Source organism: Malania oleifera, chromosome 2, assembly GCF_029873635.1.
Source record: "Malania oleifera isolate guangnan ecotype guangnan chromosome 2, ASM2987363v1, whole genome shotgun sequence".
In the NCBI taxonomy this organism is placed as follows: Eukaryota; Viridiplantae; Streptophyta; class Magnoliopsida; order Santalales; family Ximeniaceae; genus Malania; species Malania oleifera.
In genome coordinates this window covers 117,775,534-117,790,394 of record NC_080418.1, presented here as the reverse complement: position 1 = coordinate 117,790,394, position 14,861 = coordinate 117,775,534, and the positions used below count along the sequence as shown (strand labels likewise).

The 14,861-nt window shown below is 35.5% G+C and overlaps 1 protein-coding gene across 1 annotated transcript; it reads left to right on the top strand.

The window, feature by feature from the left end:
- Window positions 1-301: 301 nt before the first annotated feature.
- Window positions 302-8,092, top strand: LOC131149219 (small ribosomal subunit protein eS25y-like). The gene is made up of 4 exons (XM_058099471.1): window positions 302-562; window positions 862-933; window positions 1,088-1,222; window positions 7,766-8,092. Exons 1-4 carry the CDS (start codon window positions 560-562, stop codon window positions 7,880-7,882), a joined length of 327 nt encoding a protein of 108 aa, XP_057955454.1. The 5' UTR covers window positions 302-559; the 3' UTR covers window positions 7,883-8,092.
- Window positions 8,093-14,861: the final 6,769 nt, after the last annotated feature.

Genomic DNA, 14,861 nt, shown 5'->3' with positions numbered 1-14,861 from the left:
ATGTATCTATAACTCTTTTTTTATAAAACTATTTATTTAAAGGAAAAATTATAATAACTCGTCTAAAATAATTTATTGACAACATTTCTTATACGATAATAAATTACTTATGAGAGTTAGGTTACTTTCATCATCTTGTATTTTAAATTAATGAGAAAGCTCACCCTAATAAAGAAAAATTGATTATCATGTATACCAATTTTGTAACAACAATAATTAGAATATGAAAACGTAATTTAATATTTTTCTGTTAGAAATGCATTTTAAGTGTTATATATTAAAATCCTAAATTTTGTAAAAATGGGGATATGAAGTCGAATAATCGAAATAATACGTTTGGGATGGAAGGGCTTCCCGAACCAGTACAAGCACCCCTTTGACCCTGTGACCAAACATCCCCCCGGCGCACATTAGCCATCTCGTGGCCAAGCCCTAGTTTTCTAAACCCTATTTCTTCTCCCGTCTCAGCTTCCAACTCCAGCCTTCTCTTCTTCCAAGTGCTCCAACGCCCATAGCTGCTACCTTCTGACACCAAGTACCCGACAGTTTTCGCAGCAGCATGGTAAGTTTGATTCTTCTGCTTCTTTTCCTTTATCATTTGTTTGGATGCTAAGAAAACGAAGGAATAGCGAAGGTAAGGGAAGGAAGGGGGTTTAGAGTCTCATATTTCATGTTGATTTGTTTGTAAAACACATCGACTCATTTCAAATCAGTCTCCTAGTTACGCTAGACACGGTTAAGCGGAAGGAAATTGGATTCGAAGCTGTAACTTTGTTTTGCATTTTCGTGCCTTTTCTCTGCAATCGAACAGACTATGTCTTTCGTCTTTAGTGATCTAATGGATTTTTGGTTGTTTGATAGGCACCGAAGAAGGAAAAGGCTCCACCTCCGTCATCGAAGCCTGCAAAGTCCGGAGGAAAGCAGAAGAAGAAGGTAAGATTAGGGTTTGGATCTTTAATCGTTTTAATACAGTTTTGAGTCTGTTAAGTTACTAAGATTATTGTTTGATGGAATTTGGGTGAGTTGGTTCTTTGTCTTTCCTGTGTTTTGGAGGGTTATTTATGAGATTAGAGTTTTTGGTATGCAGAAATGGAGCAAAGGAAAGCAAAAGGAGAAGGTGAACAACATGGTTTTGTTCGATCAGGGAACTTATGATAAGCTTCTTTCAGAAGTTCCAAAGTACAAGCTTATTACACCTTCTGTCTTGTCAGACAGATTAAGGGTATAATCTGATCTCAGCTGTTCTAATTGTTTTGAGATCCCTGTTTAATTCATGTGGTCTATGTTTATGAGTCCGTTGCATGATGATATTATCCTAACATGCTGGTCAATAAGCCAATTGATTAATCAGTGAAGTGTTTGGTTTCATCATCTGTTGTGGGCATTTCAAGAGGGTGTCAGCTACTATATTTTGAACTAATATGTAATTTTAATGTATTGAAGAGTCTTGGTGATGCCAGCAGTGTTTATCTCTTATTGCAACTTGCTTTTGTGAGTTTCGTCTCCATGATCATGCTAGAGATGTACTAGTTAGTTATAATCAGGGCTGTGTTATGATAGGAACCCAGAAATGTGGTGAACTAGGGTGGCCTGGCATGAACCAGCCTGACCTGATGGGTTGTCTGGGTTGGGCTGCCACTTTTTAAAAAAAAATGGGCACTTGAGCTATTTGAAATGGAACCTTGAACCAAAGAGATGGTGATAGTAAGTGGTTAGATGAGGAACTGAAGTTTTCTTGGTCTGCTAGCGTGGAAATATGGTTAATATTTGAATTTTAGTTGACATGGGCTGCTCTTAGCTAAGAAGAATGGACTGTCTCTTGACAAAGACAATGGGATTAAGACTATTGGTTTGATAGAGTTAGGGCCAATGGGGCTATATTTGGTTTGAGTATGTTGTGCCTACTCTGATTTAAAACAGTGGGCCTGAAAACTCGCTAATGGCTTGTAAGGAAATAATTTGAAATGTCCTGTGGGCCAACTAGTTTGATTGTCTGGTTCATTCCTCTTGCTAAATTTGGCTTGAACAAAGTCACTGTTGCTTGGACTTTGAAATCATCTCATACCAGGCCCAGAAAGGATCAGTCTATGGGGATCAATGGGAAAGCCAAGTATGAGAGCAGTAAAGAAGGTATGACAAAGAACAAGTGGGAACAGAAAATAGAGTAGTTGGCAAGTCCTGGAAACATGACAGATGATGAGACAGAGTTTGATCCTTGCTTGAACCCAATTGGGTCTGGATGAGAATGTTTGCCTGCATTAGATTCTAGTGAGGTGTGAGTCTCCAGGGTTGTGGAAGCAGAGAGGGTTTGTTGGATGACTTTGTTTCTGCTGGGGGAAGATTAAATTCTGATATCAAAAGGTTTTTCATAGGTTTTAAAAAAGTGTTGGGACAGAAACTAGCTTGGACAGTCCTAGCTGGTTGTGTTTTGGTGGCCGAAGATGCGGAGAGGAGCTGCTAATAAATGGTCTGGGGTAACACACTGACATTGATTCTGTGTCTGGGCCTTCTATGCTGTTCTTTGCTGATGCAAATTTGTTTATGGGAAATATATCAGGAAGAATTGAGTAACTGTGAGGCCGATTTGGGTGATCTTAAGTCTCCAAATTCTGCTTATTGTTTTACTGTTTTGCAAGCTCACTAACCAAGCTGCTGTTTTTTTTTTTTTTTTTGTGTTTTTTCGAGGGAGGTAACCTTATCAGTTGTAGATAATTTCTGATCTCATCCCCATCCCTTCTTCAAGGAAGCTTAACTATGTTCTGAGTAATTTTATTAATCTGAGGTATAATTCTATTAGTTCTGGTTTTGGTGACATGAGCTATGATAAAGGGATTCCACCCATCATCAGTCATGGTTGTTGGTGATTCACTGAATTGCCAAAGGGGATGGGTTCAGAATGGGATGTAGCAATTGATTATTTATTTATTTATTTTTGGTTGGGGGGTTGTGGGGGTGTGAGGTGTGGGGAGGACACTAGGGGGGAGGGGTGGGGATGGGTGGGGAGGATACTAAAGACTTTGATTTGGTTTGTTGGTTTGTCCTATTGGGGAGGAGGTGAAAGCATAATTCTATTCTAGAGGGGGGTTGTCGGAAGAAAATGTGGAGATAGTATTGGATTAAAAAGCTTGAATCATCAATAAATTATGATGGGGGAGGGATAGAATGGATGGGCTGTTAACATGAAGATTTTGAGTTGGAATATGAGATGGTTAGGACAGAGGGTCAATGTAAGGCAATTTGCTAGGTTTTAGTAGAAAGTAGGCTTGATATTTTTTTATCGAGGAAACTAGGTTAGAATCCATGGATGGGTTTTTGGTTAGGAGTTCTTGGGAATCTAAGTTTAAGGATTGAGAGCGGTTTCCAGAAAATGGTGTTACTGAAGGTATTTAATTGTTTTGGTACTTTGTTTGCTAAGGTTATTCTTGTTATCTATGCTACTCGACATTAGAGGAAGGAAAAAGTGATGGTTTACTTTTGCCTATGGTGTCTTCAGTCTTCCTCTTGGGATTAGCTTTGGGATTTGGATGGGCTGTGTGGTTCTTGGTGGTCATTTATTTATTTATTTACTTTTTTTTTGGGGGGGGGGGGGGCTTATCTTCACAAGAAACTGGGTGTTACAGAATTACATTTGACTTTTGATCACAATTGAGAGATATTCCTTTATCTCATGTTCATTTTACTTAAGTTGCTACTTGCACCTATAATTTCTCCTTGAGTATGGAGTGGGGGGGAGGCCTTCGCTTCACAAGAAACTGGGTGTTATAGAATTACAATTGACTTTTTTAGAGATCACAATTGAGAGAGATTCCTTTTTCTCATGTTCATTTTACTTAAGTTGCTACTTGCACCTATCATTTCTCATTGATTATGGAGTGAGATATTCTTTTCATAATATGAGCCAAGAGATTCATACTATATTCATCATTGATCATTTCCCATTCCGCTAGATTGAAATATTGTGATGTAGGGCTTGGTTTTCAACTTTGAGGGATTTGTGTCGTAGTGACTTTTCTCCCTTTTTGTTACCTAGTTATTGGCTTGAGTAGGATGTTGTCTAGGTGCGACGCTTTGGGTTAGTTGGGGGGTGGGTTAGTTTTTTATCTTCATTTTCTGATGCCTTTGTCTTTGATTAAGATTTAGTATTTGGCTTCATTGTGGGCCTTTGCAGCAGGCTTTTTTAGAGAAGCCTATTTTTCAGATTCACAATGTCATTGGCGGGCAGTGTTATTTTGATGTTCTTTGCGTTTGTTTATTTTTTTTAGAAGAATTTCTATGCACCTTCTTGTAAATCTTGTTCTCTTGAATGATACTCTTTTTTGTCCTCATTTTTTTTTTGATGATACGGTTCCTATTTTTGAGAGGTGCTTTGGAGATTTTTAAGAGTGCTTTAATTATTTTTTTATCTCTGATTTGTAAGAAATTTTAGGCCTTAGGATTAATTTGTATATAAGTATATTTTCAATAGTGCAAGCCTAAGTTTGATAGTTTTAAGCTTGTTGTAATTTTAAGGAGTGGCCTTTGACCTGTCTAGGTCTTGCTTTGGGGTTTAATTCTCATTCTATTTTTTTTTTTGGAATCAATTGTCAAAGAGTTGCTCATAGGTTAGATGGTTAGAACCTTGGGTCTTTTCTTTAGGTGGTTGTATTAGGTTAGATTTGCATTGCTCGTCTAGCATTCCTAGTTATTTTTGTCCTTGTTTTAGATCCTTGCTGATATGCTTGAGAGGAAAGAAATGTTGACGTTGAATTTTTTTTTTTGGGTACAAGGTAGGGGGTAGTAGGATAGATATTTTAGTTAGTTGAGAAAGAGAGATTGTAAGGAATCCTGGTCTATAAACAGCTTGGGGATAGAGAGCCTAGTGCCTAAAAATGTTTACATTTTTTGTTTGGGGGAGGGGTGGATGTGGTGTGTTCTTCATTTAATTTAAAAGCAAGTATGGGCGCTGATGAAATGTTAGAATGCTAAGTTTCTTTGTTTTTACAATCTCTATACCTTTCATGATGCTCCTATTTCTAACTTATATGGTCAGGATGGCTTCTTCTTTTCTTGCATTTTTTGAGTCTTCAGTTCTTTTGGCTATTGTAATGATAAAGAGATGGCTGAGTTTAGTTCTTTGGTTCTATTCTTGACTCATGCTCTTCTCTTTGGACAAGAGACTTTGGTGTACAGACATTGTCGATAATTTCTCCCGTAAATCTTTTTATGCATATCTTCTCCATTCGACTGGAAATTTTCCCTCTTGAAAGTTTATTTAGAAGGCAAAAAGCCCCTTTTGAAGTTAAGTCCTTTGCTTAGTGCATGATTTTCAACCAAATAAATACTAATGATTGTTCGAAGGAGGCCTAAGAAGGTTTTATCACCTATATCCCTGTTTTGTTTAAGCAAACTATATATGTGTATTTATTTATTTATAGTATTGTTTTGCCATTGTGCCTGGTGTCGCTGAAAATATTTTTTCCTGCTTTGGTGAAGAAAGGAGTTTGTCTTGAGTAATGTGGAGGAGTTGTTTCTCTTGAGATATTGGTTTTGGTGGAAAAACTAGAGAGTGCGTTTTTCTTGTCATTGTCTGGTGCATTTGGTTGAAAGCAAAACAAGTATCTTTGGGAATGCATTTCTTCATTTTCATTTGCACTGATATATTGGTCTTTTTTAGCCTTACTTTGGTCTTTGGTTGTTTTTGTACTTTTGGAGAGTTGAGTCGACTTAATACTCCATGGAGAGCTTCGGTTTACTAACCTGTTGGTCCATATTTGTTAGACTTATGATTTGCGATTCAATTCATATTGTTTGTATCAATTCCACACCAAATCGAGTCGATTGTTACTAGTGAATTGAAAAACAGATGAATTCGTTGATGAATCTATTGATTCACATGATTCTGGTATCTTAATAGACGTGACTAGTTTAAACCCCAATACAGCATTTATTTTTTTCTTTATTGCTTTTATTTTTTTCATGATTGCCTTCCATCCCTTGTCTACCTCATTTTGCTGTAAAAAAGAGGAGAAAATAGAACTTTAGATCTTATGCTGCCTTCACAAAGCCATTCTTAACTCTAGATACCCCCGCACCCCACCCGAGCCGACTAAAGAAGTGGAGTAGCAATTGGAGTTATGGATTTTCAGTTTATTGGGGGGGGGGGGGGGGGGTTTAGTATAGGAGTATAGTGTCTTGCCAATTAGGAGGAGCAGAACACTCATTGGCTTAGGTGGTACTCATGTTTTGTTGTGTTTAGATTCAAAAGTTGGTCTTTTCAAACAAGTTGGTTCAATTATTATAATTTTTTAGGTTAATATTTTTCCTTTTTAATTTGAGAAAGAATATGGTTTTTTATTGACAAAATTTTAATTTATTTTACTATTTTGCTTGTATGTATATATGTGCGTGCCATTTAGAATTGCTTTGGAAATTTGTGCTAAATCTCACCATTTGATCCGATTTGATTCTTGATTCTTGATTCCCAAAAATTGAAATTTTGATTTATGATTCGAATCTCAATTTGATTGTGTTTGCCTTTTATTTTATTTTATTTTATTTTTTCCTAGTGGGCACCGTCCTTTGTCTTTGTATTCTTTCTTTCTCTTTTAATTCTCTTATCAAATTATCCAAGTGAGAGAGACAGATGTGTAAGGTAATGATTCAAGAATTAGTATATGGTAAAATATTGATTAAATCCCTTCCCTTATCTTCTACTTGTCAATGCTAAACCGTCTGGCTACTGTATGTATCCATCCCTTTTAATTTTAGAGCTATTCTGCAATAAAGTGATACACCCAGTGTGCTCTGTTTCCACTCTTCACATCTTCAATTTCTAATAAAGTGATACACCCAGTGTACTCTGTTTCCACTCTTCACATCTTCAATTTCTACTTTTGCTTGCATAATGCATCCAAGGTAGTGAAATCCAGTGCTAGTGGGATTTTCTCGACTATCGGGCCAAATAAGTGCTTAGAGACATTAAATAATTGTAGATTGCATTTCATAAACTACCTGAGATGGAAGGAACTCCAAATACTGTAAAAGATGCTCATGTACCTTTTTGGAATCTTGGCGTCGATGAAGGTTTATCTCGAAGTGTACTGGATTCAAAAAGAACTGTAAATTGATTAATGGGGCTGTTGGAAATCGTCCTTGTATTGTTTGACATTATGTTCTCAATGGTAGCCTGGTTCTTCACTCAGTTTTCTGTTTTCCAGCCTCCATAAAACTGTGGTCTCCCGTCTCTCTTGCTTTTTTGAATTTCTTCGACATATTTTTCAGATTTTTGCTTGCTTCACTGATTTGGTTTCATCATTTTTCAGATTCCTTGTACTTGAGTTGGGTGTACTTTACTGGATTCATTATTCTTACTAGTGAGCAGTTCTTGCACGGTTAGCCCATTCATATTTGATTGATCCATTGCTGGGATTTAGAAGATCCATGCTGGGGACATGTTATCCTTTCATCCTCCCCCATTTTGGGATTTTGCTGAATCTGTGAAATTGGGGTTTTAAAGGGCGTAGCCATTGATGAAAATATAATGGCCAACTGCGCTTTTTTAATACATGTGCACACTCTTGTGTGGTTTGCGCTTGGCCTCTGGAATCCATAATGTAGATTAGTGCAACTATTTTTGTTTTTTTTTTTTTGCATGATATAAAAGATGATGTGGATGAATATAGAGGTCATGACGTGTACATTAATTTTTTTGGTATCATCAAACTCTGGCATGAAGATTATTCTGCTGTTTTCTCATTCTCCTCCTATTTGGCGTCGTCATTCTCAGATTAATGGATCACTGGCGCGTAGGGCAATCAAAGATTTGATGGCAAGAGGCTTAATCAGGATGATATCTGCCCATGCTAGCCAGCAGATTTACACCAGGGCCACCAATACTACCTAGAAACATCTCACCCCTTCACTGTTTGTCGTTGTTATGGAACCAGCCAGCTCTCAGCTTGGGTTTTGATGACTTGTCTTCTTTCCTGTTCGCATCTGTTTTTGATTATTGAATGTTTTGTTTATTATGGCTTCCATGCATTTTGTTATTATTAATGGCGGATATTTTTATCTGTGGCTGTTAATCAGGACCAAGTCATCACATTTAGCTTAACCTCTCTCTCTCTCTCTCTCTCTCTCTCTCTCTCTCACGCGCAGGCACCAGAGTTTTTGTAGGTTCAGTGTTACTTTTTGTGTGCCTCAGGTTTTTTTTTTTTTTAATGTTTGGAGTGATTTTGCAACGCACCGTTTGCAATTAGCCATGGTGGTAGGTGTGATTTTCTTGTACTTTGAAAATCGTGACGTAGTTCCATTTGGATGTGGATGAAATACTTTGAAAGCTAGGCAAAATATATAACTTCAAGGTGTACTGGTGAAGGATGATAGTTTTGGAAAATATTATAAAATTTTAGTTTATTCTTTATATTCTGGTTGTGAAAAAAAAAGTAAAAAATAAAGTGTCTCAAGTGTATTAAATGATTTTTTATGTCTAGATTTTAAGATTATTACAGAACTAATAATTTTTAGAAAGGATATTTTTTAAAAGCTTATACTTATTTGAAATTATGAGGTGAATTTGAATGTTTGAATTTAGAAAAAAGTCCGCAAGATTCACACCTTTAAAGTTTTAAGGTTAAACTTTATGTTTCTATGCATTGTAAGAAATGGAAATTGCACAAGAGTTAGAAATTTTTAAAAAGTAACAGAAGATGTTTTTGAATTTCCTTAGATTAGAAAATTGAAAAGTAAGGTGGTGTTTTTGTTAGTTATTTACAAAATAAAAAATATAAATGTCACGGATCATTCATCTTTAACCTCTTTGATTTTTCATCCTAATAAATGTCTTATTATCCATATTGTTTTATAATTAGAGATATTTTTTAAAATATTGAGAAAGAATATGTTTTTTAAAATTTAAAGAGTACTAATATTCAAAATAGATGGTAAGATAGTCCTCCTGAAAAGTCTATTTATATAATTTCTTGATGAGATAGACTACTTGAAGAGGTAATATATTTAAATCTCTCGTTTACATATTTAATCTTTTAAAGAGACAGACTTCTTGAAGAGGTTATATAATTAATCTCCAAAAGAGATGATAAATATTTATCTTCTGAAAGAGGTATCCGAGGAGATGTTCAAATCGACCTCTTAAAAAAGTGAAACATTTATTCTTCAAATGGGATAGTACATTTAACTTTCGGAAGAGGTGGTAAATTATTATCCAATTTAATATTGTAAATTGGAATCATATTTATGAAGAGTGCAAATTGAGAAAAATAAAATAATGTTATTGAAGAAACATACTTAAGTACTCCAGAAAAATAAAAATAATATTATATTACTATTTCAGCTTTTACATTTTGTTTTCTAAATTGTCTGATTATTGTTAATTTATTTAAATGTTGAACCTAAACAAAGTTTAATTTGTTCCCGTTGATATCAAAGACAACAATTATTTATTATAGATTCTTGATGTTGATATTCATCTAGATGTAATGAATTTGGGAAGCACTATTTTAGATAGAAATACCACATCCCTGCAAGATCGCGCAAAAGTTATGATCTTCCTTCGTCATCATTTGGATGAAAAATTAAAGACTGAATACCTCACTGTTAAAGACCCATTTATTCTATGGAAAAATTTAAAGGATAAATTTGATCACAAAAATACTATGATTTTACCAAAAACTCAATATGAATGATTGCACCTAAGGTTATAAGACTTTAAAACAGTCAGCGAATATAACTCAGCTCTGCATAAGATTAGCTCGAAGTTAAAATTATGTGGTGAAAATATTACTGATGAAGACATGCTAGAAAAAACTTTTACTACTTTCCATCCCACTATTGTACTCCTGTAGCAATAATATAGGGAGAGGAAATTTACTAAATTTTCTGAACTTATATCATGTCTTTTTATTATTGAGCAAAATAATGATCTTTCGATGAAAAATCACTAAACTAATCCAATTAGTTCGACCTCATTCCCTGAAATGAATATGAATTCATCTTGTAGTTGAGGACGAGGCCACGGGCATGGTCGTGGGCATGTCGTGGTCATGGTCGAAATAATCACTGGCATCAACGTGAGCCTGCAATCCTCAAGAAAATGGATGACCCCTAGAAGAAGGATGACCCCCAGAAGCGGGTTAATGATCCAAATAAGTGAGTCAAACATCATGAAACTGAATATTACAGATGTGGAGGAAAAGATCATTGGTTGCGTACCTGCCATACGCCCAGACACTTGGTAGATTAATACCGAGCCTCTATAAAAGAAAAGGAAAAGAGTAAAAAAGTTGAAACAAATTTTGCTAATAATGTTGTTCAATAAATCTTAATGTTGTACCATCCAACTCTGTTTATCTTGATGTCATTAATTTCCTTATAAATTAAGATGAAAATAATGATGTAATATTTTAAGATATAAAGTAAGCAATATTGTATTTTGATTTTAGTAAATAAATTATTGTATTTATTGTTACTATGATCAATTATAATAATGAGTTTTTAAAATATGTGTTGTAGTGTGAATTGTCTTAAAGCTTTGATTGATTCTAAGATGTCTTTGAAAGAAATTTGTTTAGCTGATAGTGCTACAACACACACAATTCTTTAAAATAGAAAATATTTCCATTACTTGAATATATCTTCAACAAATGTTAATACAATATCTAGTTTTACAAATTTGATTGAAGGTTTTGAAAGAGCTAATATAAAGTTACCCAATGATGTTTTTTTACAAATTAATGAACCTTTATATTCCAGTAGATCTAGAAGAAATCTGTTAAACTTTAAAGATTTAAGACTCAAAATATATCATATTGAAACTACAAACGAAGGCAGTAAAAAATTCCTTTATATCACTTCTATTGTTTGTGGGAAGAAACAAATTTTAGAAAAACTGTCAACTTTATCTTCTGGAGTATATTATATAAAAATTAAAGCAGTTAAATCATATAATGTCTTACACCAGAAGTGCAATGACCCAAAGTTATTTACACTTTTGCATGATCGTCTTGGACATCTTGAAGATGTAATGATGCAAATAATGATTGAGAATTTACATGGTCATCCACTAAAGAACCAAAAGATTCTTTTATCAAGTGATTTCATGTGTACTGCTTACTCTCAAGGAATATTAATTGTCAAACCATCTGTTTCAAAAGTAAGTCTTGAATCTCCCAATTTCTTATAAAGAATTCATGGTGATATATGCAGACCAATACATCCACTATCTAGGCTATTTAGATATTTCTTGGTCTTAATTGATGCATCTACTAGATGGTCACATGATTCTCTACTTTCTACTGGTAATATTATATTTACTAGACTTCTTTTTCAACTGATTAGATTACGAACTCATTTTCTCGATTATCTAATTAAATCAATTCGTTTGGATAATTATGATGAATTTACATCTCAAACTTTTGATAACTATTGTACGTCACTTGGAATAGATGTTGAACATCCCATTGCTCATACCCATACACAAAATGATTTAGCTGAATCTTATTAAGAGACTTCAACTCATTGATAAACCTATGATTATGAGAACCAAATTGCATTCATGCTGCATGTTTAGTTCGTATAAGGCACCCATGCAATTAGTTTTAGGACAACAACCTAATATTTATTATTTAGGAACTTTTGGTTGTGCAATATATGTTCCTATTGCCCCTCCTCAAAGAACTAAAATGGGTCCTCGTAAGCTTGATATCTATGTTGGTTTTGATTCCCTTTCTATTATTATATATTTTGAACTTGTTAGAATTGGTGTATTCCCAATAGGAGGGTGAATTGGGTATTAAAAATTTATCTCCTAAGTTCAACTAAATCAGCAGTATAACTCAACTTAGGGTTTGTTTATACAATCCCAAATGCGCAGATAAATAAAATGTGTGGGAATTAAATCATGCGCAACATTCACAGTCTATTGAAAATAATCGTACATGTGTAGTAAATAAATTGTGAAAATGTAAAGTGCACACACAGTATGTTATCGGGGTTCGGCCAATACTGCCTACATCCCTGCCTCAGCTCGTAAGTCCGAAGATTCCACTAATATTCACTTAACGGGCAGAGCGGTACCAGTTACAACACCAGGTTAAATAACCAGGGTTGACCTCAACCTTTACAAACTCTTCTTAAGGGGCGGAGAAGGCCCAAGGTCACATGAATAGGGTTGACCCCAACCTTTACAACCTAATCCTTACAGGTAAGATCAACACCCCCTCAGGCCACTCCTGGAATACAACAATGAATAAAATATATGCGTACAAATAAAGATGCTTCTAACACAAGAAGATTTGTATCGATACACACAAGCAATAATCGATGCACTTCAATAGGATAGGAAGTATAAGCTTAGTGAAGATATGAGAATCTACTCTCAATATTGTGTCAATTTGCAATCAAAGTGTGAGAGTGTGTTAACAAAATTTCTTTGAAACAATCTATATAAATATATCAACCACAAATAATGTTCCAAAGATTTCAAGTGTATAATCAAATATCTCAAAATAATTTCCAAAAACTCAAGCATAAGAGATATTTAGAACAGCAAACTTGTCTAAAAATATTTTCTTCAAAAACACAAGACAAGCTCAAGAGTCTTGCAATAAAAATGCAAAGACTCACATGTTTAAAAAGTCTTCCCCAAAAATATTATATTGATTAAATCACTGGGGAAAAACTTTAGACTCAACTCTCTCTAAAATCAACAATCAATATGAGAGTATAAGCTAGTGGAAACAATGTAGGATCTCTTAAAGCACTCTCACCAAATTTGTTTAAGCAAAGGAATAGGAATGGGTGGAGTATATAGGCTTGTTTGGGAATGAAATCTTATGGAGATTCAGAGAGAAATTTTGTTAATTAAGGCACTAATCTCCTCTTGGTTTTTCCAAATGAAGGTATATGTAAGAACCCGAAAAATATAAAGGGATTTCTGCAGATTTCGTCAACGAAGCCAGATTTCGTCGACGAAGGCAGTAGACTTTTCGTCGACGAAATTCAGAGGTTCATTGACGAAGAGAAGCCGACAGGTCTGGAAAATTCTAAATATCAGACTTCGTTGACGAGGCTGCCGACATCCGCTATGAAATTCTTGATTTTTCGTCGACAAAAACCAGTCGGGTCAAAGGCTTAAAAAGGGGATATTTGGGTTTTCTTCTTCACTAAGTCTCTCTCTCTCTCTCTAAACTCTCTCTACTCTCTCTCTCTAGATTTCCTTGCCGATCATTGATAGAATCGAAAATCTGAGGTTACCACGAGGATCGTGGAGGGATTCTCTACAACTTCTGTGGATTGGAATCTCGGTTCGAGCGTTTTCGGGTTTCAGGCCAAAATCGAGGCAAGGCTCGGTTTTCATTTCTGATTCGGTATATGTATAGTAGTATGGATCGTAAGCATGTTTAGTACTGTGATTTGTAGATTTCGGAGTCTCGGTTCGTAGTTTTGAGGGCCGTAGAGTTCGTGGTTTGGTTTCGGGTTGAGGTAAGGGGATTCTGTTTATATCAGTTCATTTTTGAAATCAGGATCGATAAGCCTGTAGGCTACGATCGTATGTACGTTTTGACTACTTATTTGGGGAAATCTATCGGGTAAAAACACGGGATTTTTGGGTTACAGTTTTCAAAAAAATTGGTGATTTCGGGTATCATCTCTTATTTGATTGGAAAACTGTTTATGTTGTTTAAACTGTATTACTGAGGTGACTGTAATCCATTTTTGCATAAACTGTATACTTGAAATTGTAAACGATATGATTTGCCATAAACCAAATAAGTGTGGTATGTGTGTATGTATGTATGTTGTTCTAGATATTTGTGAAAACAGCTATGTGGCGGCTAATTACCGTACGCTGAAATGTATAGGAACGTGAGTTCCAAAATGATTCCAGGTTTTGTAAAAATTGGCTAGGGGCGGCTAACTACCGTACGCCGAAACGGCTAGGGGCGGTTAACTGCCGTACACTATAACAGCTAGGGGCGGCTAACTACCGTATGCTGTGCCCTATAACGGTTAACTACCGTGGCCAAGAGTGGCCGACTCTCTATACGGGGTGCGAAATATCACCAATATGATTCGGTTGGTCACCGAATATAGCAACAGACCACAGTGGGCCTAGGTTGACGTAGCGTAGTTTGCACATTGTAACGTAATCGGGGTTAGACCACGTGACCTTGTGTAGTTGCATGTGTAGCAATGGATTCACTATTGGGCCTGAGTCGGAAACCTTCGTAGTTTAATGTGTTGGAACGTAACCGCTGTGAGACTAGGTGACTTGTGCAGTTGTGAGTAATGTGACGACACTGACCATATGTATGTATGTATGTATTTGAGTATCGTATGAACTTGAATGGTTTTGTGGAAATACTGGAACTGTATGGAATTATATGGGAATGTATGGAACTTGTTTTGAAACTGTATGTATGTGTTTCAAACTGTATTGTATGTATGTGTTATGAAGTATGAAAATGACATTGGTATGCCACACACTGATATAACCTGTTTCTCCCTTACTGAGAGGTGTTTCACCCCGAATATATACAAATGTTTTTTAGGTCCTTTGGATAGCCAAAACTAGTATCCTAGCATCCGGAAGCGGGGGTGTGTTTAGCTACTGTTAGTACCTGATAGGTACGGATTTTGTAACTAGGTTGTCCTGATGGATTTTGTTGACACCCATGGTATGTATGGTATTTGTAGGTATGTTTAACCCTGTATGGTATAGACTCTAGTAAGGTACAGTTTGATGTAAAGAAAGATCGTATTTCGCTGCGTATATTGATGAGTATGGACATGTATTGTATGTATGTATATAGGGCATCCGTTACCCCACGGGGTCGGACCCTCTTGTATATGGTATCATGTAT

Coding starts and splice junctions, on each gene's coding strand:
- LOC131149219 (XM_058099471.1), top strand. Junction 934..1,087: donor GAGGAAAGCAGAAGAAGAAG/GTAAGATTAGGG, acceptor TTTGGTATGCAG/AAATGGAGCAAAGGAAAGCA. Junction 1,223..7,765: donor TCTTGTCAGACAGATTAAGG/GTATAATCTGAT, acceptor CGTCATTCTCAG/ATTAATGGATCACTGGCGCG.